General features: G+C 45.7%; 2 protein-coding genes across 2 annotated transcripts; both read left to right on the top strand.

The window, feature by feature from the left end:
- Positions 1-291: 291 nt before the first annotated feature.
- Positions 292-10499, top strand: mtmr6 (myotubularin related protein 6). Its single transcript, XM_028967749.1, has 14 exons — positions 292-489; positions 3690-3809; positions 5821-5983; positions 6153-6310; positions 6586-6714; positions 7157-7291; positions 7519-7651; positions 7735-7844; positions 7954-8079; positions 8431-8480; positions 8871-9071; positions 9188-9322; positions 9472-9598; positions 9827-10499. The coding sequence occupies exons 1-14, from the start codon at positions 466-468 to the stop codon at positions 10145-10147; spliced, it is 1932 nt and encodes a 643-aa protein (XP_028823582.1). The 5' UTR covers positions 292-465; the 3' UTR covers positions 10148-10499.
- Positions 10500-14684: 4185 nt separating this feature from the next.
- amer2 (APC membrane recruitment protein 2) lies at positions 14685-17134 on the top strand. Its single transcript, XM_028969540.1, has one exon. It carries the CDS (start codon positions 14823-14825, stop codon positions 16803-16805), a length of 1983 nt encoding a protein of 660 aa, XP_028825373.1. The 5' UTR covers positions 14685-14822; the 3' UTR covers positions 16806-17134.
- Positions 17135-22888: the final 5754 nt, after the last annotated feature.

Here is a 22888-nt window from a genome sequence, read left to right as displayed (position 1 = left end):
CGGACGGATGGCGCCGCCTAGTGACCGGGATGAGTGCTACTTCGGATGCGCTTCTCAACTGTACAAAATGTTGACGTTTCCCATGTATCCAGTTGTTAATCGCAATTAAACGCTCAAGTTAGCGTTCATATTAGAGCATTTAAGCATCGTATTTCAACCATGTACATTTAATCCTAAACCTCAATCATGGACGGATTGCGTTCCATGAACTAGGCTTAAAAACTACAATTCCCCCATCTTTCCAGTCCGCTCTGTGCGGGGGCGGAGCGACGCGTCCAAACAGGAAGCGCATAGCTGCCGAAGGGCTGGGAAGCAAATGGAAACGAAATTGTTGTGAATGTATGTGGCGCCCTCGCATAGCGCCCGTGTCGTGTTGCTCCCCCGCATCGCCCGATGCGCGAACGCATTTCTTTACGGCGCTTTTTAAAATCATAGCCAGCTCGGAGAAGCCCTTCCGTCGGCAGTATGGAGCACATACGGACGTCAAAGGTAAGCAGAAAGCTGGCCCTGTAGACGCTGTCGTCAGCTGGAGCCGATGCTATAACACTGTAAGACCAGAATTAAAAAAGAGCTCTTGTCCACTGCACGTCTTATAAAAGAGGGCGAGATGCAGTGTTTTCTTTCTCCGTCAGTAATTTTGTTCAAGAGAGAAGTGGCGGTGGAATATTTCTTACTTAAATGCGGAATTTGCTTAAAGTTGAATGTGCATCTGTTTAGTGGTTAGCTGTTTAATAATCACCGTAGTCTGTCGAGGAGTGAGAACAGGACATGAGCTCACCGCATGTGATGATTCAGCGCAGGGAAACGAGAGATGGCCATCGAAGTATGGGTAGGAAAAGGCTAAAAATCCTGCATTTCCTGATTAGCACCAGTATGCAGCAATAATCCTGCTGCTGAATGAAGGTATTTTGGTCGTAAACAAGTCACACAGCTTCATCTGTGATCTGAATGCTTGTTGATGTGTCACTTGTCTGCAAATCCTGGAGATTGTGTCCAAAAATTGCATTTTCATTCGATATTCCTGACCTCAGATATGTTCAGTCATGTTGTGTCAGGCATGGCCTAGAGAAAATATTTACCAGAAAAAAAAACAGTTATATTAATTCCACTATAATACAAATTGTATTATTATTTTCTATTGTAGCTACTGCATAATTTGCTACATTGCAGTTGCAGCAACCATTCTTCTGAATAATAATTTAAATAGTTGCAGATTAATTTACTAATCTGTGTAGTTTCTATCATTGCAGAAATGCTTGTCTTAAAGGAATGCAAAGATTCCTTTTAGAACATTAGAAGGTTACCTCCTGTTTCTCGCACTTTGTCTGCCCAGACAATTTCCCGCCCCTCCCCCCAAAAAGGAACTCCATCGATCGCCATGGCTTCAAAACTTGCAAAGCATTGCAGTTGCTCTGTGATAAAAATGAGCACAAATGTATATATTAGTTCCGTCACGCCTGCGCCAATTATTCTGGCTGGTGAAGGGTGAGGATGATGTCATTTCTGCGAATACCTGCTCGCTTCTATAGGCCGCTTTCTTCCTCATTAGCATTTAAAGCTACAGACACAGAAGCGGCGCATTCCCGGGGAAATCTCATTGTGCGGCTGGCTAAAAGTAGCTGTAATTCTGCACCAAGACTGAATTTCGGAAAGACTTCAGATACAGTATGAGAGGACCACTAAGACCTATATAAAAAGCCCCCCCAATTTATTTTTTACATATTCCACTATAAATATATAAAACACGCAAACTGTGATATGTTTGTATGTCAGGGTAAATATGGGTTGGGCTGTGTGGAAAATCTTTCATTAACCAACAAGCACAAGGAGATCACTTTGTCTTTCCGGGGGTTATTTTTTTAAGACACTGCTGCATCTCTTGCTCAACTTCCTGTGAGTTGCGGCTCAGATTGTAGAGTGGTTGCTTAGCTGCAGGTCAGTTGCCGGGTCACACAGGACCATTTGAATTGTCTGAATGGAGTTTTGGGATATGTTCTTAACCTATCCACATCCAAGGAGCATTGAATTGCAGTGCTAATAATGAATTTTGGCTACACAAAAATAAATTGTTGTTAATAATGATGCTGGGTGAGAAGGTAGTTGTCCGCTTGGTAATCTGATATGGTTTAATCTGCGGTTGGACAGTTAATACCAGCTTCTGATGCCTCTGGAGAACTTTTGAGGGCACGTATTGTGGTGGGAAAATGGGCCTGGATAGGAAAAGTGTCCAGGTTCGCAGCAGTCTCATATTGCACTGTAGTTAAAGTTTGGCAAAGCTCTTGTAGTGTGCAGTACATGTGACTTCTGTTTGGTTAAGGAGCATTTCGATAAATTCCACAATTTATAATAATCCCATATTGGTGGACTATTAAGAAGAATTATGGTCCGTTTGAATTGTCTGCTTCCCGTAATACTGTAATGCTAAATTCTAACACAATATTACAGGTTATCCACTACATTTACTGCAATGACATTTATCATGTCTTAAATTTAACACAATTGTTGCAAGGCCATCAGAGAATTGCTTTGTGAACAGGCAATGCCTAATTGGGGTTTTGTGTTGTATTGGGTAATGTAATCATTGGAAATAATAAATTTTCATCTATTTTTCTGTCATAATCACATTCTTTTTCTAAATTGTTTACTTATAATGGTAGTTGCATATGCAATAGAAATCTTGACGGGAAGCCCTGTTTCTGCAGCATGAACTGATGTGATCATTAGAGAACTATCTCCTCTATCTTATTATGTAACATTCTCTGCTGATAAAAGTGCAGAGCAATCCACTATCCATTCTTAATGGGGTTGTTCCATCTTATACAAGATTAAAAGCATCCTATTTTTAAAACCCCCAGACTCCTCACAATAATTTTCTGAAGTAAAAGCAAGAAGAAGATCAACCAGTCTGACTTTTACAAGAGGAAAGTTTTTATGCATTACCCATTTTATGGGTGGCTGCAGCATGTCACCCTCTGTGAAACGAGTTGGCATTTTTGTGAATGTTCCAAGCTGACATATGGTCAGCAACGTTGCACCAGTCGAGCTGCATAACAGTGCTGTTCTAGTAAATCAGTGCATTTCTCAGCATTTATCTGAGTTGCCGTATTAGCTCAACTAGATTTCTAGAAAAATGTGAATGATTTCAGTATTGAGCTACCCCAAACCATCATGATTGGGTTCAGGTCCGGTGACTGTGGAGGCCAGGTCTCCACTTTTTACGTAACTCCACATGTGTTCATTCATAGTTTTGATGCCTTCAGTGAGAATCTACCAATGTAAATGGTCATGAAAGAATTAAAGAAAACATATTGAATGAGAAGGTGTGTCCAAACCTTTGGCCTGTACTGTATATAAGCAAAGGGTCTGAATACTTAGGACCATGTGATATTTCAGTTTTTCTTTGTTAAATAAACCTGCAATATTCTCAACAATCCTGTTGGGGTGCTGTGTGTTTCTTAATGAGGAAAAATGAACTTAAATGATTTTAGCAAATGGCTGCAATATAATAGAGTGAAAAATTTAAGGGGGTCGAATACTTTCCATACCCACTGTATGTGAAAGTGCTGCTGCTGTCTATGAGTAACTTATTTAGTCCTGTGCTCCCTAACAGAGTGACCTGAGGTGGCTCTGGATATCTTCATCTGACCAGTGATGCATTGTGAAGGTGAATATGCTGTTTTTGTTCATAGGTAGAACAGGTGAGGCTGCTGGATCGCTTCAGCAACAAGTCAACCACAGGAACGCTGCACCTGACTGCCACCCATCTCATCTTCGTGGAGAGCAACTCTACCAGTGCCCAGGAGATATGGGTACGTCGCATTACATATTGTGTCCATTTAGCCAAGGCACTAATCCAAACTGATTTACAGATGAGGAATTACAGTCACTCTTCAGGACAATGGGAGGCTCAAACCTGCTATTCAATTTAAAGTGTATGAAATGCATGGTACTTGCATCCTGTAGACACATCTGGCTGCTTGGTCAGTCAGGCTACATAATGTGTGGAACCATCGAGCATAAGTGTGTTATTTGTGGCTTCTTATTCCCTGAGACATTGGATTAAACTGTGGTAACGAGGTTAGTAGGGCTTGACAGTGGATATCTGAACCAGAACTAATGGTGATTGTGTATGTGGCTCAGGTCACGACCCAATCTACCAGTTGGCTTCATCTACTCTCTCTGGGTGGTAGTAGCCTAGTGGGTAACACACTCGCCTATGATCCCGAAGACCCAGGTTCAAATCCCACTTACTACCATTGTGTCCCTGAGCAAGACACTTAACCCTAAGTTGCTCCAGGGGGGACTGTCCCTGTAACTACTGATTGTAAGTCGCTCTGGATAAGGGCGTCTGATAAATGCCGTAAATGTAAATGTAAATGTAAATGTACTCTCAGCCTGCCAGCGTTTAGTCTTATCACCGCGGTCCATGCTATCTTACCCCTCAATCAGTCCTGTACAGAGGCTGTTAATAAAACAGATTTTAGTCAGTAAGATGGTCACTGGTGTGAATGAAACTCTTCCTCATTTCCTGCCTGGTTCTGCTGTATAACAGTCCGTCGGTGGTACCACGCAGGGAGGAATCTGGAAGCTCTGAAACGAATGAAGCTGTGTGAGTGTCATTAAAAATTGAAGATTGTGGTGCAGCTTGCCTTGTTGACACGCATTGAGGTCAGCGTTTTCTGCCTGGAAGTTGCAGAGATGTTGAAATCGCTCACTTCCACATCTTTTAATGGTGCCTAATTTGCAATGGGCCTTCTGTCCCCTTGTATGATGACACTGTGGCCTTGAGAGTTGTCACATTGCTTGGGCAAACACTTTGAAATTGTTCAAAAGAAACAGCTTGAAAGTCACCGACCATGTCGGATTGCGACACTGCCCTAATGAACATGCAGATCAATGCGCATTTAAATAGCTTTGCAGACCAGGCCACTCGGTAGACAACCCTCTGAATGTATTGAATATGGTAATGTTGCACCTTGAAGCTCTGTGTCTTTTCACAGACTGGGACAAAAGTTACCATCATTTGTATGCTGAATGAACAACAGGAGGACATGAAAATTCAGGACAATCTTAATGCTGACTACAGTTGGCATTGAATAGAGAAATTGTTGTACTTATGTATTTGTTACTGATATATGCAATATAGTCTAATTATGTTAATCTAATACAGTGTACAATAATATTCTGTGGAATGCAAAATTTAATACCAGTTCAAATGTACTATTCACAGAAACAGATATTTAAGCAAACCTTTGTATGCCACTGTAATAATATATCGAGTAAGATTAATATTACTCCTTCAATGGCCATAATTAGTAGTGGGAAGCACAGCGGGGGTCGCCACACAATTTGATTAAAATTCCAGTGGCTGTGGTTTGTTTAATTATTAAGAAAAAAATGAAATGTATTTTTCTGTCCTATCAAGAAATTCTTGAAGAATCTTAATATATATAAACGTTTCAGCGTTTCACAACTCTGGAGATCGCAGTTAATTTTAACCAAAAGTAATCAGGGTGGTAGTGGCCTAGTGGGCTAGACACTCGCCAATGAACCAGAAGACCCGGGTTCGAATCCCACTTACTACCATTGTGTCCCTGAGCAAGACACTTAACCCTAAATTGCTCCAGGGGGACTGTCCCTGTAACTACTGATTGTAAGTCGCTCTGGATAAGGGCGTCTGATAATTGCTGTAAATATTAATGTAAATGTAATCACTGTCTGATGGGAATTTAGGACCCTTCCTATAGGTCAGCTACTCTGTTTGGGACACCAAGGTCAACATGTCTTTTTTTTCCTCTTTCTCTTTCTCTCACACAATAGATCCTGCACCATCACATTGCATCAGTGGAGAAACTTTCTCTGACCACCAGTGGCTGCCCGCTGGTCATCCAGTGCCGTAATTTCCGCATGGTGCACTTTGTTGTCCCACGCGAGAGGGACTGTCACGACGTTTACAGCTCCCTGCTGAGACTGCTGCGGCCTGGTAGGTTGGTCCCAGTGGGCAGTTCAATTGTAGTTTTCAGACTGGTTGCAGACTGGGTGGGTAGTTTATACTCTGCCAGGTGTATGTTTTGTGAATTGGTCTCTGCCCAGTTTAAAAGTGGGCTGGTGTGGAATTGTATGGCTGACTGCGTTCCTGCCCCCGTTTGTAGAGTCCTATGATGAGCTGTACGCGTTCTCCTACAACCCCAAGCAGAATGACCGGCAAAGGGAGGAGGGCTGGCAGCTCATCGACCTTGCTGCTGAGTTTGAGCGAATGGGTGTACCATGTGACCAATGGCAGCTGACCGACGTGAACCGAGACTACAAGGTGGGTGCATACATTGACGTGACTGCACAAGAACAAGGATCCAGCCTCTCATTAGGAGGCCTAATAGAGGAATGAAATGTGGTCTCTGCCAAATCTGATTTAGTGTTTGCAGTGGGGTTGCTTTAATTTAGGCTGCACAGCGGACTGGTTTAAGTCTTGTTTTCAGACTACGGGTTGCTGTAACACCTGGGAACAGGTCTCATCATGAAAACCAACTCACAGATGAGGTTTTCCTACCCTGTCTCAGACACAGCTTTTGTTTGCTTTGTGTGTAGGTGTGTGAGACATATCCCCGAGATTTATATGTCCCCATCACGGCCAGCAAACCCATCATCATGGGCAGTTCCAAGTTCAGGAGCAAAGGGCGGTTCCCAGTTCTCACCTATTTCTACCAGGAGAAGAAGGTAAAGATGCTTTGCTGTAATAAGTTTTGTAAAAGGCTAAAATCTTTGCCAACACTAAAACCCTAAACATAACTTCAGCAACCAATATCAAATCTTTTAATCTACATATTTGGAAGCATTTGAAACTCAATAGACAGAAGAACAAGGACACACAGACACATGCATGAATTATGCTTCTTATCAGGAGTCACTGAACTGGCCAAACAAGCATGGGCGTGACCTTGGTGTAGACTGTCACCACCCAGCTCTTGTCTGTTTTTAATAGATTACTCTTTAAATTACATTATATCATTATGGGAATGAGGATCAGGCGGGGCACAAATATTAATGTCAGGCTAAATTTTGATCCTAAACTGTTCCCACAGTGAATCATTTTACTTTTTGAGGTTAAGGAAGCTTAAATGTGTTTTGATTTGTCATGTTTTTGCATCTCCTTCTACAGGCAGCCGTGTGCCGGAGCAGCCAGCCTCTGTCTGGCTTCAGTGCTCGCTGTCTGGAAGACGAGCACATGCTGCAGGCAGTCAGCAAGGCCAATCCCAACACCCGTTACATCTATGTCATAGACACTCGGCCCAAGGTAACAAGCACGGCAACATCATACTGTGCTGAGCCTGGGTACGCCAGTGACTTAACACTTGTTATGTTTAATGTGAGGAAGGCTGTATGATTAGAGCATTGTTACTTTTTGTGGTAAGTACCAAATGGCTCTCCAAGTACTACCACTGTGGCCAGCATTAAAATACAACAGTGTAGGCCTGTTTGACTAGTTTGCATATTTCTAATAAATATATGGTCTTGCTGCAGCTGAATGCTCTGGCCAATCGTGCTGCTGGAAAAGGCTACGAAAATGAAGACAACTACTCCAACATCCGTTTCCAGTTTGTGGGGATTGAGAACATCCACGTCATGAGAAGCAGTCTGCAGAAGCTGCAGGAAGGTTAGGAGTATATTTTAATTAGTAGGTTTCTTATAGCTTATAACTGACAGAATAAGGAGACTATTCATTTTAATTTCTTTCAGTGGTCGGTACTCGTGCACTCTCTGTGACTGACTATCTCGTGGGACTGGAAAACTCTGGTTGGCTGAGGCATGTTAAGGCTATAGTGGATGCGGCCATCTTTCTCACCAGGGTTTGTGATGCACTGAAGTTGCTTTCGATCCTCTGTTGTCATTCTGTTTGTAAGTCTCAATGAGATGCAATATATATATATATATATATGCACATTCTGATGGGTGCAGGCTGTGACAGTAGAGGGCGCCAGTGTTCTGGTACACTGCTCAGATGGATGGGATCGTACGGCTCAGGTCTGCTCCCTGGGTTCCCTGCTGATGGACCCCTATTACCGCACCATCAAGGGCTTCATGGTATGACCAACCAACCCTCCCCCAGCTCCAGAACACATCTGACTGACCCCATCCAATGTGGCCATTAGATATTCTTCCCTCAGTCCCCCTGACACAGAACCTGTCCCAGCATGCTTTGAGAATTCAGCCTACCTTTTGCAATGCAAATCAAGGCAGGTCCCACTCCCCTAAAAAAGATAACCTCTATGTTGTGAGGTCCAGCCCTATAGTCCAGACAGTCAGGCCTACTGGTTCTCCTTTAGTGCATATACCAGTGTGTTTTTATGTCAGATTTCCTCATGGTACTTTTTTTTTTCACCCCATGCACAGTAGTTTCAGTTGTAATATGGATTCTCTGGCTTTTTTCTGTAGGTACTTATTGAAAAGGACTGGATCTCTTTTGGACACAAGTTTGCAGACAGGTGGGATTAATTAATTACTTAACTCTTTTTAATGTGCTTTATCGAGATAAGCTAATGAGCCACTTTGGTTGCTAGTATTTACAAAGGAGCATTTAATATGTCATGCTAGAAGGCAGATTTCCTAAGTTACTTGAAATAAAGATGTTCCAGACAAATATGTCCAGATTAAAATAACATTCAAATGAAAATGACTCCTATGTCCTCTACCATGGAAGCATCTTTTCCCAAAAGATTTGTGATTCCTGTGCTTTGATTTTTTTTAATCTGTGGTGTGATAGGTGGCTCCCTACATCTCTATTAATCTCCTGTTGTCTGTTCTGACCTGAAGCTCAGGCCATCTGGGATATTGTCTCTCTTGTTAATGAGGTGCCATCCTATTCTCATGTGCAGGTGCGACCAGCTGGATGGTGACCCCAAGGAGGTGTCTCCGATCTTCACCCAGTTTTTGGAGTGTGTGTGGCAGCTGACTGAGCAGTTCCCTCAGGCCTTCCAGTTCAGCGAGTGGTTTTTAATCCAGATCCACGAACACGTGCACTCCTGTCAGTTCGGCAACTTTTTGGGCAACAGCCAGCGCCAGAGAGAGGAGCTGCAGTGAGTGTAGATCGAAATGAACACAGACAAGCACATGTACAGAATAACGCACTCTTCAGATGCATAAATTAGTTCTACATAGGCTGAGCAGAGCGTGTGCATGTTTGTTTTTTCAGGGTGAAGGAGAAGACCCATTCACTTTGGGCCCATCTGTTGAGTGGGCAGCAGAACTATCTGAACCCTCTGTACTGCCCCAGCTATGGCTATACCAACCCTGTCCTTGAGCCCTCCACACTGCCCTGCCACTTCAAGTGAGTTTTAATCCACTTTAACATGCTGTTTCCCATGAATTTACTGCATTAATAGCAGTTGAGTATCGAAAAGGAGAAATGGTGGAATTATTCTTGTTAATTTGTATTAAAGTCCAAATGCCAATTATTGATCTCTGTATGGCTTTAAGGTTCTGGAGGAACATGTACCACCAGTTTGATCGGCCCATGCACCCCAGACAGTCCATCCTCAAACAAGCATTGACCCTGAAGGAGAACAACAGAGAACTGGAGAGCATAGCTCAGAACCTGCAGGCTGTGAGTGCCATCTTTCATGTAATTTCTCATGCTCGTCTCAGCCTGTCTCTGAGTCTCTATAGAGCGAAGCTCTTATTCTGCCTGCTGCTATTTCCCCCCTTGTCCCCTGTATGACTAGCCCTTCCCGCTCCTTTTACACCTGTTTTTAACATCCTGCTACATAGTTTGTTGACCCCTATTTTCCTCCGGGTTGAAGCATGCCCCCCTGCTCCCTCTGTGTCTCTACAGAAACTACAGAAGCTTGGTGTCAGCACCTCGCCCCTGGAGGTCCGGCTCTCCCCCCGGGAATGTGCCCTGCCTCCACGGCCAAAGTCCCTAATCCTGGGGGCCCCGTTCAGTCGGAAGGAGGTGCATCAGGAGGATGAGGACGAGCTGGTAGAGGGAGAGGAAGCAAGGGAGGACATTCCTGTGGGCAGTGACGGTGATCGGACAGTAGAGGGCGGCAGCGCTACAGAGAACGGCTATGGGGAGTTGCCTCTCTCGTGTGGCTCAAAGCCTGAGCCTGCTATGGTCAGTCTGGAGTTCGGCGTGGCCAGGATGACCTGCTGAGGGCTGGTACTGGACTGGCGCCGAACTGGAACATATAAAAGAAAAAAAAACATAAAAAATAATGGGTATTTGTAGATAATATAGGGATTCAGTGACCAGAGAATGGTTTTTGTGTGTGTGTGTGTGTGTGAGAGAGAGAGAGAGAGAGAGAGTCCAGCTGCCTGTGTCATGTCTGTGCTCTTTGGCAGCAGTAATCTCAGTGCTGGCTGCCATATTTTGATTGAATGAATGAACTAATATGTACTGTAAAATCATTATAGAGGAAACATTATATCTGCTATTATCTACCCACAGATAATTTTTTTAAAGAATGACAAAAGCACTAAAGTGAATAAATGAAGGGATGGCGAAATTCTTGACTGACTCAGTAACGTTTCCTTATTTGTTCAGGGGAAACTGGAATTGTGCCTGAAGAGCATGTGAAATGTTACTCTGCAGGATGGAGATTGATGTTCTTCTTCATGATGAAGGATCACTGCAATGATGTTCCTATAAGATGCTTTAGTAGGGTCGCCATGGAACACTGCAAAGGTCACATTCGCCCCATGGAACATTACAGAAGTCAGTTACGGGTCACGGAAGAGCAGAGTGGGTCACATCAGCTCATAATGTCAGCCTGTCAGTGGGAAACACCCATGATTTATTGCACCCTCCTCAGACACCCGTCTCGGACTGTTAAAAGCTTTCTACCCTGTTGTTACTTATCCTTGCTCTGAAGGATGTATGGCTGTTCTCGGGTGGTGGCACCTATAACTGAGTGGGCTGATGATTATGGATTAAGACCCCAGGGACCCACTTATGGGTTAGAATGGATTTCTGGGAGACTTCTGTGCTAATGTCATTTGAAATCCCAAGTGTTTTTGTTTGTGTGTGTGTGTGTGTGTGTGTGTGTGTGTCTGTCTAAAGAAAGGTATTAAAGATTAGTATTAATATTCTATGTTCTTGAGTAGTGCAAAGATAAAGAAAAAACTGCGTAGAGCAGGGTCACCTACTGCGCGTGGGAACTGTGCTGCATTAGACTGGTTCGCCCCTGCACTTAGCAAGCATCAAACATTAATGCCCCTTTTACGCAGCGCTCTAAAACACTGATATGCATTAACGTGGCCTTCATAATGCTGCTGGTGGGGGCTGGAAACCGCAACTGTCAGGCCTTTAATGTGTCTCCAGGTAGTAAAACCAACTTGGTTTTGAACAGTATTTACCTTAACCTTTCCCTTTTTTGTGATGTAGTGTACAACCCTTCTGCTCAAACAAGCGTGATCCTTCGGGAGTGTACAGAAGCCTTCATGTGTAAACCTACCAGTCCCTCCGAGTACAAAGTGTCCACAGGCTCTTACATACTCAGGGGTTTTTACTATCTAATATTTCCCTGCAAAACATACTGTTTAACATGATGAGAAGGCACCTTCGCAAAATGTGCAGTGGTGGTTTATATCGGTTTACAAAATCAGGTTTACTCACAGGAACCGGGCAACTGTGGGCTTTGTGGGCGTTCTGTTTACTTTTCCATCTGCGAACATTGTAGGGTCCAATGGAAATTGCTGTTGATGCCACCCAGGAAAAAAAGCAGAACTCTATGGCAGTAGCAGGTCATTCCAAAGGTTGGTAATGCAGTCTGGGTGACACCCCCCTCCCCCGTAGGGTCAGACTAATCCATAATGAAGATCCCCAACCCCCACGTTTTCTACTGAAAAAACACGCACAGATGAGGCCGTGTCTGCATAGTCTGTGAGTGTGTGAGCACTATGGTGGACAGCGTTGCGTCATGTAAAATAAACAGGAACTAAACGAGGAAGAACAGCTAGTTATCTGCATCTTGGAGAGGAAATGCCCTCCCACCCAGCCCTTTTTTGTTTGTGTACAATAATTTTTTTTAATTCCCAGAAGATGATCTTCACAGCTCTCACTGAATACATCACGTGCACATTGCAACTGCACAGACGACAGTTCCTAAGAAATGCGGCAAAACTCACCAAGCCTGTTTGTGCCTAACTGCTGCCACTACTTTTAACATACTTTTAAGAAATGAACACACCTATAACATCTGGGTTCGTCAATAATTATTTTCTTTGGCTCGTTTTGTTACAAATTGGCTAATCTTACACCACCTTACAAATGACTAGGTTTTTGCTTTGTAAGGCATCTTTTTCACTGAGCCGTCAGTGAACATCACACGCGTGATCTCAGTTATAATCATCCACGACCAGACCAAACATGTAGATTGCAGATTAGCAGTGCTTTGATTGGAGAACTATAGTGAATCTGACGTTCAAGAATGACATATAGACCCCTATATTTCTGATCTTGTGTTGAGTTACTCATGCAAATATCTGAGAAATATTGCTGTCTTGTGTGTGTTTAAAGGCCAACCTCACAAAAGTTAGGTTGCCGTGACGGTCCAGAGCCACCCTTGTTCATTAGAAGGCGGAGTGTTTGATGTAACAGAGTCAACATTGATGCCTGTGACTTGCAGCAGAAGAAAGAGCATAAAAGCGGCATTGAACCCTTTCATAATGTAATAAAGCAACACTAATGTGTTGTGCGTGTATTTCAGCAAACAGAGCATCTTCGGCCTCACTGTCTCGCTCAGTGTCACGCAGGGAGGGATTTACTTTACTTTACTTTACTTTATTTGGCAGACGCTTTTATCCAAAGCGACTTACAATGGGAAGACACCAGCAATTCTCGTTCGATTTCTATAGAATATCAAGTATACAAACTAAGAGCCCTGATAAGGCTTAGACTTGTCATTGAAGAGCATGCTCGGAGAGTGTTGGGTGCTAGACTAAGAAAAATTATAATGTATTTATACATTTTGTATTTGTTTGTTCAATGTGTATGCATGTGTATGTGTTAAATTTGTCTGTAGTGAAAGTAGTGTAGTGAAACTGAGTGAAAGACAAATATTGAACTCAGCCAACTGAAAGGAAACGTTAATGGATCAACTAGGTTGGTGGTGTCATGTAGGTGGTTCCTCAACCCCCTCCTGTCCCCCCCCTCCCCCCCTCATGTGGTTCTGATTAGCATGGGCCTCCTGTAGCCTGCAACCCAGATACCGTGACCTAGATTTTTTTTAGAGAGTGCAGCAGAACTGATAAAACGGGCCCAACCCACCCCAGTGAAGCAATGAGGGGAGGTACAGCCCAGACATGCCGATTAACAGATCACACATGCATTCCATCTTCTGCCAGCAAAGTGTGGTCCACACACTCACACGTGCAGAAGCCACGTCACAAACCAGGGCTTTCGCTCTTCTGAATGGTGTGTATGACAGACATTGCAGGATCCCCGGGTGAAACCTCTGGCCAGTGGAGGGTAAATACCGACATTGTTTGAGGTCAGTGAGGTGGAAGCGGGGGTTTTAGGAATCAGCTGGCAGTTGAACATCGTAAGTGATGCAGCAAGTTCAGTCTGACATAAAAAAAACGCACGCACCTTTGCTGCACCTTACAGCATGTTTTTTTTTTTTTTTGGTTGTTGTTAGCAGCAAGGTCCATGATGAGGTGGCCCGCATGACACATTCAGGCGTGTGAAAATTCTTTTCTAATCCATCCCGCAAAGCTCATTACTCAACCTCAAGCTCGGCTGGATCCAGAACAACCTGCTGTCACAAGAACACCTCATTGTTGCTTATATTGCTTACAAATGCATTTTCCTCCCTGTCGTGTGCCATCTGAGAAGGATACACACACACACACACACACACACACACACCCACTAGGACAAGGACCTGTTAACCGGACAGCAGGTTGTCATAACTGCTGGAGTGTCCATATGTCAGAGTGCAGATGGGGCTGAGGGGACAGCGGACAGGACAGGACGGCCCGAGACACAAAGAAGGCTTAATCACAGAGAAATATCAATAACACCCCTGAGTCTTGTTGACATACACTTTAGTGTGTGTGTGTGTGTGTGTTTATAGAGGGGTTTAGTATAACCAGCTGAAATATTTCTCTAAATCCACATCCCTTCTTTATCCCCATAATAATTTTCCCAGTCAGCGGTTTTAGCTAAATCCTGAACAAAGACAGCAGTGCAGTCACTCAGCCGCCTTCTCCAGAGTTGCTGCATCTGAAAGGGATTTTCCCAGGCTCAGTTTTGTTTACTTTAATGCTGTAATAAAAAAAAAAAAAATAAATTCTACCACAATGTGCATAATTTCATTTCCACATAAATCTGCCACGGTAATTTCTATCAAATCCCGGAGCAAGTGCTGCTATCCGAAATGTAAAAACACACATAAGGCGTTCTCCTCCGACACGTGACAGCTTGTTCCTACTCTTCACAAATCTAGAGCCAATAAGTCTGCGGGTGAAGAATGAAACGATCTGGACAGAAAAAAAGATCCAACGTTGGGGGGGATGGGCGGGGTTTGCTTTGGAGCAGACGGGTTGGAAGGGAAGGGGGGCGGGGACAAGTGGGCTACTGGCTGCCTGCCGGCGCTGACGAAAGCTGCTTAGCCCTCCCAGTAAACGTAGAGACTGTCAGGAGCGGCAGAAGCGAGTGGATACGGAGGGAGAGGGAGGGAGGGAGCCAACAGGCAGTCACGGACGGAGAACAAGGGAGGAACGGAGAGAGAGAGAGAGAGAGAGACAGACAGACAAGGTGAGAGGGGGCGCACAAGATAAAAGGCAAGAGACCGGGAGGCCGAGAGCATCACTGGGCACCAGCAGTCATGGAGGTGCAGACGGAGTGCAGCGAACCGCCTCTGTGTGACCCCCAGCCATCCGGGAAGATCAACAAAGCTGCCTTCAAGCTGTTTGGCAAGCGCAAGTCCGGCGGGGGCATGCCGAGCATCTTCTCGGTTCGAAACAAAGGGGAGGGGGGTGGCAAGTCAGCTGGAAAGATGGTGGATCTGGTTCGTAGCAAAACCCATGATGGCTTAATGGCCGAGACCACAAAAGCCTCTGAGCTGGAGGGACACAAGAAAGAGGAATCAGCCAGCAGTGACCAGCTCCACAGCGCTGCTCTGGAGACCGGCTCGGTGCCACAGACACGGAGCTCCATCTCGAAGTCCCTCAGTTTCTTCACCCTGCTGAGACGCAGCAGCACCCGGGCAGTGGAGGGTTCAGCCACCCTGGGACGCAGGGGTCGGGGGCTGAAGGGGTTGTTCAGCAGCATGCGCTGGCGTCGGAAAGAAAAGGCAGGTCAAGAGGACATAGGGGAGGTTCAGCAGGAGGTTAAGGAAGGAGATCTTATGCTGGGCTCAAGATCCAGCAGTGTGGAAATCAAGGACGATGTGACTCTTATCCTGGAGCCACAGCTACATCCCACAGAGGACATTTCCGGAAGCTCTGCTGCCACGAGTGATTGCGGGAGCGGGGATGCACCAACTCAGGACCCACAGCAGGAGACCCTTCCTTCCCTACAGCAAGCTTGCAGTCAGGAGTCCTCACAGGCCTCCAAACTCAGGGCTCCTCACACTGGGTCTCCTACTGTCAAACACTGCAGCCCAGCCAGGTTGACCGCTTCCTCCGCTCCAGACAGCATTGTGACCCCTCCCCTGGATCGCAGTGCTGCTGACCCCCCTTCTGAGCCTTCTGTAGATCGCCTCTGTTCCATGTTCACTGATGTCACCTCTCTCAAGAGCTTTGACTCTCTGACAGGCTGTGGAGACATCATTGCTGACGTTGAGGAGGATGCTGGAAACGGAAATGGAATCAGTGTGACCAGCAGTGGAACAGGAAGCAGCAATGGAGGAGGTGGTGGAGGGGTCCGCAGGGTCAGCGGAGTGGGAGGTGTTACAGAGCGGTGCTCCCCAGCCAAACCTCCGCTCGCCACCCAGGTGACCTGCATCGGCGCTCCACCAGCCGCCGCCTACATCCCACTCCACCAGCGCGTACGGCCCACTCCCCCAAAGCCACAGCAGGGCAGTGGGGTGGTGGCCTACATGGGCGGAGGGGAGGAGATGGCCAGTCCTGAGGGGGTGGATGACGCCGACATGCAGGGGCTGTGGCACATGCTGCCGCAGAAGGGCGAGGACTCTCCAGCCTTGCCCCGAGCTGACCCTGTGCTCCATCATGCCCATCCAAGGGTGGAGAAGAGGACCCCTCCTGTGAAGGGGCTGGGGCTTAGTAAGATTCCAGTTAGTGGAAGCAGCAGGGCAGGCAAACCGCATTCAGCACATCCCTCCCCACCTCCATTCGACAAAGACCCCCAAGACGCTCCGCCTAGCGATGAGGGGTACTGGGACTCCCCCACTCCTGGTCCAGAAGATGAAGAAAGTGGTTTTCTGCGTCGAGATGGCGGTCTCACACGGGACAGTTGCTCAGGTGATGCCCTCTATGACCTCTACGACCCTGACAGCCCGGGTGCCATCGCCTCTGATGACGAAGACATGAGCTCTCCGTCGCCTCCCAGTGGAAATGTAAAACACAGCCCACCATCTCAGGCCCAGTCTTCCTCATCGTCTTCATCCTTCCGCTCCATGAAGGGCAGCACCAGCCTTCCCCGTGACTCCAAAATCCCGGTGAGTGTCAGGCACGTGCCACCCACCCACTCTTCCAGTCAGGGTGCGCTGTCTTCCGGTGTCAGCCCCACCTCCAGCAAGCCCCCAGCGACGGTGGACGGCCCACCCCGCACTCGCATCCCCGTCTCCAAGGTACCCGTCCGTCGCTCTGGCAACAAGGCTGCCAGTGCTGCGCGAAGCAGGAAGTAAAGAGCTTTCCACTGAACTTGTTTTGGATGATGCAGACCCACCACTGAGGAGCTTCAGGCCAAATGCAGCTTTTTTGATACTTGTGAATGGACAACTTTTCAATGCCATCACTGTCCCACACTGTTTGCACCTTTACTGTTTTACACATTGTTTTTTATTGCAAAATTGTTGAGTAATATGAGTAATATGTTGCATATAACACCTAATCTATTTAATATAAATATGTAGTATGCCATGTAGTATGTAACATATTACCACTTGATTACAAGTAATATTTGTTTGTCTACCACACATGCAAAAAAAAAAAAAAAAAAAAAGGAAGGGTGAAGTAGAGAGTGCTCTCTTCCCAGCACTTAAAAACTGAAAACGGCATCATCTGGGGTCCTTCCTCTGGATGCTTTCTTCACACGGATGCATGAAACCCTGGGAAATACAGCTGCAGTTCACACAAGAGGAGTAAAACACCCTGGGTCTTCACCCCTGCTCCCCAAAACTCCCAAAGCCACTCTGCATGGAGTGATATGCGTCAGATCAGGGAACAATCTTCATTTCAGACTCTCTTTCCTAGATGACAAGATTTCCTAACTACTGCGATTTTTTTAGCTCTTCATCTTCTCACTTTTCATACTCGCTTTTTTATCGGATGCTCTTTCTCTCTCACTGTGGATTCTGTTTGATTTGTCTCTCTGGGAAACATCTAACGTGTCCACCAGTCCCCTCCTGTAGCAGGTCAAGGTAAACTTATCACCATGCCGCCATCATCCTGTGTGAATCAAAGGTCACACATTAAAGGGGATTATCTCACTGTACAAATAATTCAGTTCCTTGTCAGCACCTGTATGAGTTACAGTAATATATTCCACCAAACTGGGACCGTGACTGTGTTCCATCCCCTCTCTGCTGACGGAATGTAACTCTCACGGTTCGTCCCTTTTTTTATTCTTTGTGAATTTTTTTTTTTCCGTTTGTCCCTAATTTAATGAATAAAGCACTGTATGTATGCTGAGGAAGAGCCTTCCGACTTGTTAATGTGTGTGCCTGTTTCACACGTATCACAGGCCAGGCTGTTACGGGCAGTGAGCCCAGCTTGTGATGGCCAAGCTTCTGGTGTCAGTGAGTTCCTCCAGCTCAGGAAACGGCTGGAGATCTGCCCTTCTGCTTTTTCTGCTGGACACACCCATCTGAGCATCAAAAGCTCATAGGGGGAGGCGGAGGGATTTTATTATCATTTTATTTTATAGTTTTCCATGTTCTGGTCACAAAGACAGAATTGAGGTGACAGAAGTGCATGCTGTGGGCTCAGACTCAGGAACATGGATGGATGAGTGTCTGATGCAGCCCCATGTTTGCCTGGTGTGTATAGTATCAGGGGGCAGGGAGGTTTTTGTGTGTGTGTGTGTGTCACAGCTGGATGTTTTGGTGCATTGTGAATCCCCAAAGTATATTGGTGCAGTGAAAACATGTTGATCTGCATAGCAACATCCCTTCTCACTTTCTCACTGCAGCCTGCTTTCTTACGTAAAATCCTTATGTAACGGCATGACACTACAATATACCGCAGTACACCAGCGCAGAACCGGCACCGCTGACTACTTTGAGGTGCCTGTGTGAGTGTCTGTATGCTGTAAGAATACCAGTGTTGTGCCCTGAGAGGAGCTGTGTCTCTTATACCAGGGTCACAGTGACAGAGCAGTGCTACGCCTGGATTGTTTGTGTGTGTGTGTGTGTGTGCATGAGTCATGACTGTGGCCTATTTTTCCAAAGCTTGTGCGAGGTGTGTGAGGCCACATGTCAGGCGTTGCAGTTGTAAATGTAAGTGAGAACGTCTGAGTGTGTGTGTGTGGATGTGTGAAGAACAGACCGACAGAAATGACACATTGATGGAAACTGTCTGGCAGACGGGTAGAGATGGATTTGGTGTGACTCTTGTTGCTGAGATGCCCCGCCCATTTTCTCATTAACCTCCGTGTGGGCACCTCTGGGCCCTGTCTGGTTCCAGTGGGGCGAGGGGCTGCTTAATGAGCTCTGAGTCCTCTAATACACGCTGTTATTTCATCCAAGCTAATGAGCCGGCACCCTGCTTTCAGCATGATATATATATTTTTTTTAATATCTCACTATATGGTAGGACATATGCATGTACAAGCACAGTTAGTAAGTTTTGCCTTCACTTTTAACACTCACCTGTGGTTTCGAACAGGCCCCCAGAAATGTGCGTGTGTGTGGTGTTAGTGTGCCCAGTGACAACTGAGAGAGTCTCGGCCAAATGGGATCTTATTGAATTTGCTTAGAGCCAGAATCAGTGGAGCCGATACAGAAGAGTGCATTTATACAAATAAGTAAGGGGAGAGCAAGGGAGGGAAGGGTGGAGAGAAAGAGAGCTCTATGGCTGTAGTGACTAGAGGGATTGTTTGGAGCAAACTCTAAATGTCAACTGAGTCTTCAGTGAATTGGGGTGAAAGAGCAGTCAATGGTCGTGAATAGAGTCCAAACGCCACTCTGCGCATTCATGCGCAAACCAAACGAACATATTCATAAATGCATGATGAATAAAAGAGTCTGTAGGTGTGGGCATTTCCTTGACATATTTGAATATCACCCCAGGGCTCCATCATTCCTGTTCTCTTTCTCTCGTAGTGTCCTCCTTCCTTCATCTCTTGGGGGAAACTAGACCCGGCTGTGAGCGACTTTAAAAAGTGATCGCTTCTCGCCTGAAGCTTTACTCCTGCCTGTCCAGGCCTTAAGTGCTGGGGGTGAAAAGTGTACTTGTGGCTTTGTTCTAAAGAGAAAAACAGCTGACATGGAGAAAAATGGAGAGCGTGTATGTTACCTCATCTCGTTTGGCCTCCATGAGCGTTCTACAGTTGGAGGAAGCACCCTGACAAACAGGAGATTGTAAAAGCAGCTCTTTGTGTTGCATGTGCATGTGAGGGTGTGTGATAGGAAATACCCATTGAACATGGGCACCCCTCATTTTTCATGCCTGCCTCGCTACAGAAGTCTCCATGGCAACCCCAGTAGGTCAACCAATGGGAGGTGGAGGTGGGGCTGTGAGGGTGGGGGTGTGAATGGGGCTGACAGCAAGGATGAGGGAGCTGATTGGAGTGAGACTGGTGCAGTGTGTGAAACACACACACACACACACACACACACACACACACACACACCAGTAGTAAATCTCTCTAAAGTTGTTTCTCATATTTTGCACACCCCAGCTCTGCTGAAATCGAATGTGGTGAGTGCCCTCAGTCCAATACAGTAATAAATCCGGCAGTGTGACTAAAATGAATGGTGCTTCAATAAGGTTACTTCAGCCACAGAACATCATGGATAATGTTAAATAAGCCTTAGGGGACATTTTGAGGACATATTGCCTGGATTTGCAGAAATACACACAAGAAAGGACTACATTAGCAGGTCTTTTTTGTGTTAAATTCTTTATGACACCTAGAAAAGAAACTTTAATTATGTTTTTATTAACAGTGTTTAAAATGAAAGGAGCCAGTAGGCATGATGGGCAGCTACTCTGCTCCCTAACCCTATAAACCGGCTCTTGTCAATATATCCCATTCAGGTCAACCAAGGCCACTGCCATGACAAACATGCAAATTATCAGCACTTCAATTCAAGCAATGGCCGAACTAAAGAATGTGACATCTATGAACATGGTCCCAGCCAGTTTTTATTGCCATTTATGACAACAGAAGGTGCTTTGGAGACTGTGCCATAAATCAGCTTCATGGAACAATGCTGTGCATGCTGTGGTCCCTCAGGTTACTCTCAGTTGTGCACAGTGCTAACGTCTTCTGTCCCACCAGATGATGTCATTTCCTAGTTCTGGAACCAGGTCAGTCTTCTCTCGCCAGGAGTGTTGTGTAAGTCCTCTTCTGGCTTCATAAATACTGCATCCACATCCTGTGCTTGGGCTTCGTGTCAAAACTCATTCTCTTTGAGTACTGGGAACAAGACGCCTGTGGACTGTCTCTGCATCCATAAGCCCTCTGTCGGCTGTGAACAGCTCAACGTCAGACCATTAAACACGAAGGTGTATAAAGTATCAATAGGTTTTAGTGATCCATCGGAAACATAACCTTCAAAAGGACAGAAATCTACCCAAATTAACGTGATGTGATTAATCGTGATGACGTCCGATGTGTGGTATACATCTGTGGTATTTTTAATCTAAACTATAATGTGGTTTTGATTTCTTCTAAATTAGAACTGGAAAATGTGGAGGTAGTGGGAGACAGGAGGTTAACAGTGTCTAGCTGCTTCAGTATACAGTATTTACATTTATGGCATGTAGGAGGCTCTGTTATCCAGACCCCCTGGAGACACTCAGGGCAAAGTGCCTTTTTTAGGACGTGATGGTAGCAAGTGGGATTCGATCCTGCGATCATTGGGCAACAGTCTGTGATGATGGGCTATCCACCCTTCACCTGCCCACTCTGTAGATACACCTTGCAAGACCTGATACACTGGATATTTTTAGTCCAGTGACGACATCAGCATGTATAAAAAATTAATCAACATCCCACTACCCGTCAGCAGGATCGAGTGCGCTTCGGTGCAATTGCTGTACGGTTAAACGTCGGCAAAAAGTACATCTGCTTAAAAGCACAGATATTAACTATGTCAGCAACTTGCTGGGGTTTGGTGAACACACAGCTGGTGAGTTGTTGGCCTTTTGTGAAATGTGACTGTGAATGAATGGACTAGGCTGGCAGATGGGCAGCAGCCAGCAACTGTACTCAAATTATTCTAAAACAGTTGCATTCCCGAGTGAGGATGAAAAGAGTGAAAGTTTCATGAACATATAGAAACTGAATGCTACCATCTGGTCACAGTAGGGACAATTTCTGATTGTACAAATGACCGCAAGCTGTCAGGAAGGAAAAGGTCCCATATTGACCAAACTGGGCAATGTGACCAGGGGACAACGATGGGTGGCGACTCTTTTAAATTCCAGCGATTGAATGCTTACATAACACCATCCGAGCGTACGGATGCTCTCTTGTCAGGGTCTGGAAATCTCTGCCCGCCCCCTTCCTGTTCACCAGCTGCAGCTCTGCTGATCTCAGCTCCATCAGAGGAGGATAATCAACAATCAGCTGGCACCACTGCAAGCAGAATATACCCATGATCCTTAGCAGGGCGGCTTATGCATGCAGGGAATGGGACCAGCTGGGAGAGGAAAGAAAAGCCCCACACACCCTTGGGACACGCAGACAAAGGGCAGGACACCTCTAAAATACACACAGATTCTTATAACATGCAGACAGGATAGTATAATATCCCAAAACTTTATTCCCCCAAATTCACCCTCACTGAACAAAAGTCCTCAACCCAAGATCATTTTGGGGTTTGAACAGGACAAGGGCAGGGAAATGGATGAGCAGTTTAAGAGAACCCTCCCCAGACGCTCACAAAAGGGTCTTTAAGTGACATTCAGCCTCTCTGTCGTGTAATGTGTCTGACCTCAGGGATCCCACTAACGTATAATATTACCCAGAAGGCTAATGTGCTTCTACCTATTTACTAAAACAATTATGATTAAATATTAATGTCCTGGGGCAGCGTGGTTACATCACTGGACATACCGGTCTCATTACTCTAAATTACACCCCCCCCCCCCCCCCCCCCGCTACACATGTGCTGTTGTCCTCTGCTTTGGTGGCCAGGAGATGGGAGGGTGAAGGCTGTAAATTTGGACAGCACATCCCCAGGGAAGTGTAAGAAAGGCAAACCCCCTCATGCACGTTCCCTCTGGAGGTAGATATTCTTCATCCACCGCCCCCAACCCCCAAATCCAGCAGCAGCAGCTTCAGACCACATGGGGTCCTTACGTCCCTCCTCCTCCTTTCCAAAAACGCAGAGATGCACACTGAACACGTCAGTGTGTGTCACAGGCTTCTGGAAATTCAAATTAAATTTGGAAAGATCCAAAAAGGATCTTTCATCAAAGAATAGATTCCATCAACATATTTATCTTCAGCCTACAGTTTACGCTCCAGTCATTGATGCCTTTAAAAAGGATAGAAAGGATGCTTTAGAATTGATTGAGGCTTCACACTGATGAAGGA

Source organism: Denticeps clupeoides, chromosome 2, assembly GCF_900700375.1.
Source record: "Denticeps clupeoides chromosome 2, fDenClu1.1, whole genome shotgun sequence".
In the NCBI taxonomy this organism is placed as follows: Eukaryota; Metazoa; Chordata; class Actinopteri; order Clupeiformes; family Denticipitidae; genus Denticeps; species Denticeps clupeoides.
This window is presented reverse-complemented; position numbering and strand designations above follow the sequence as displayed.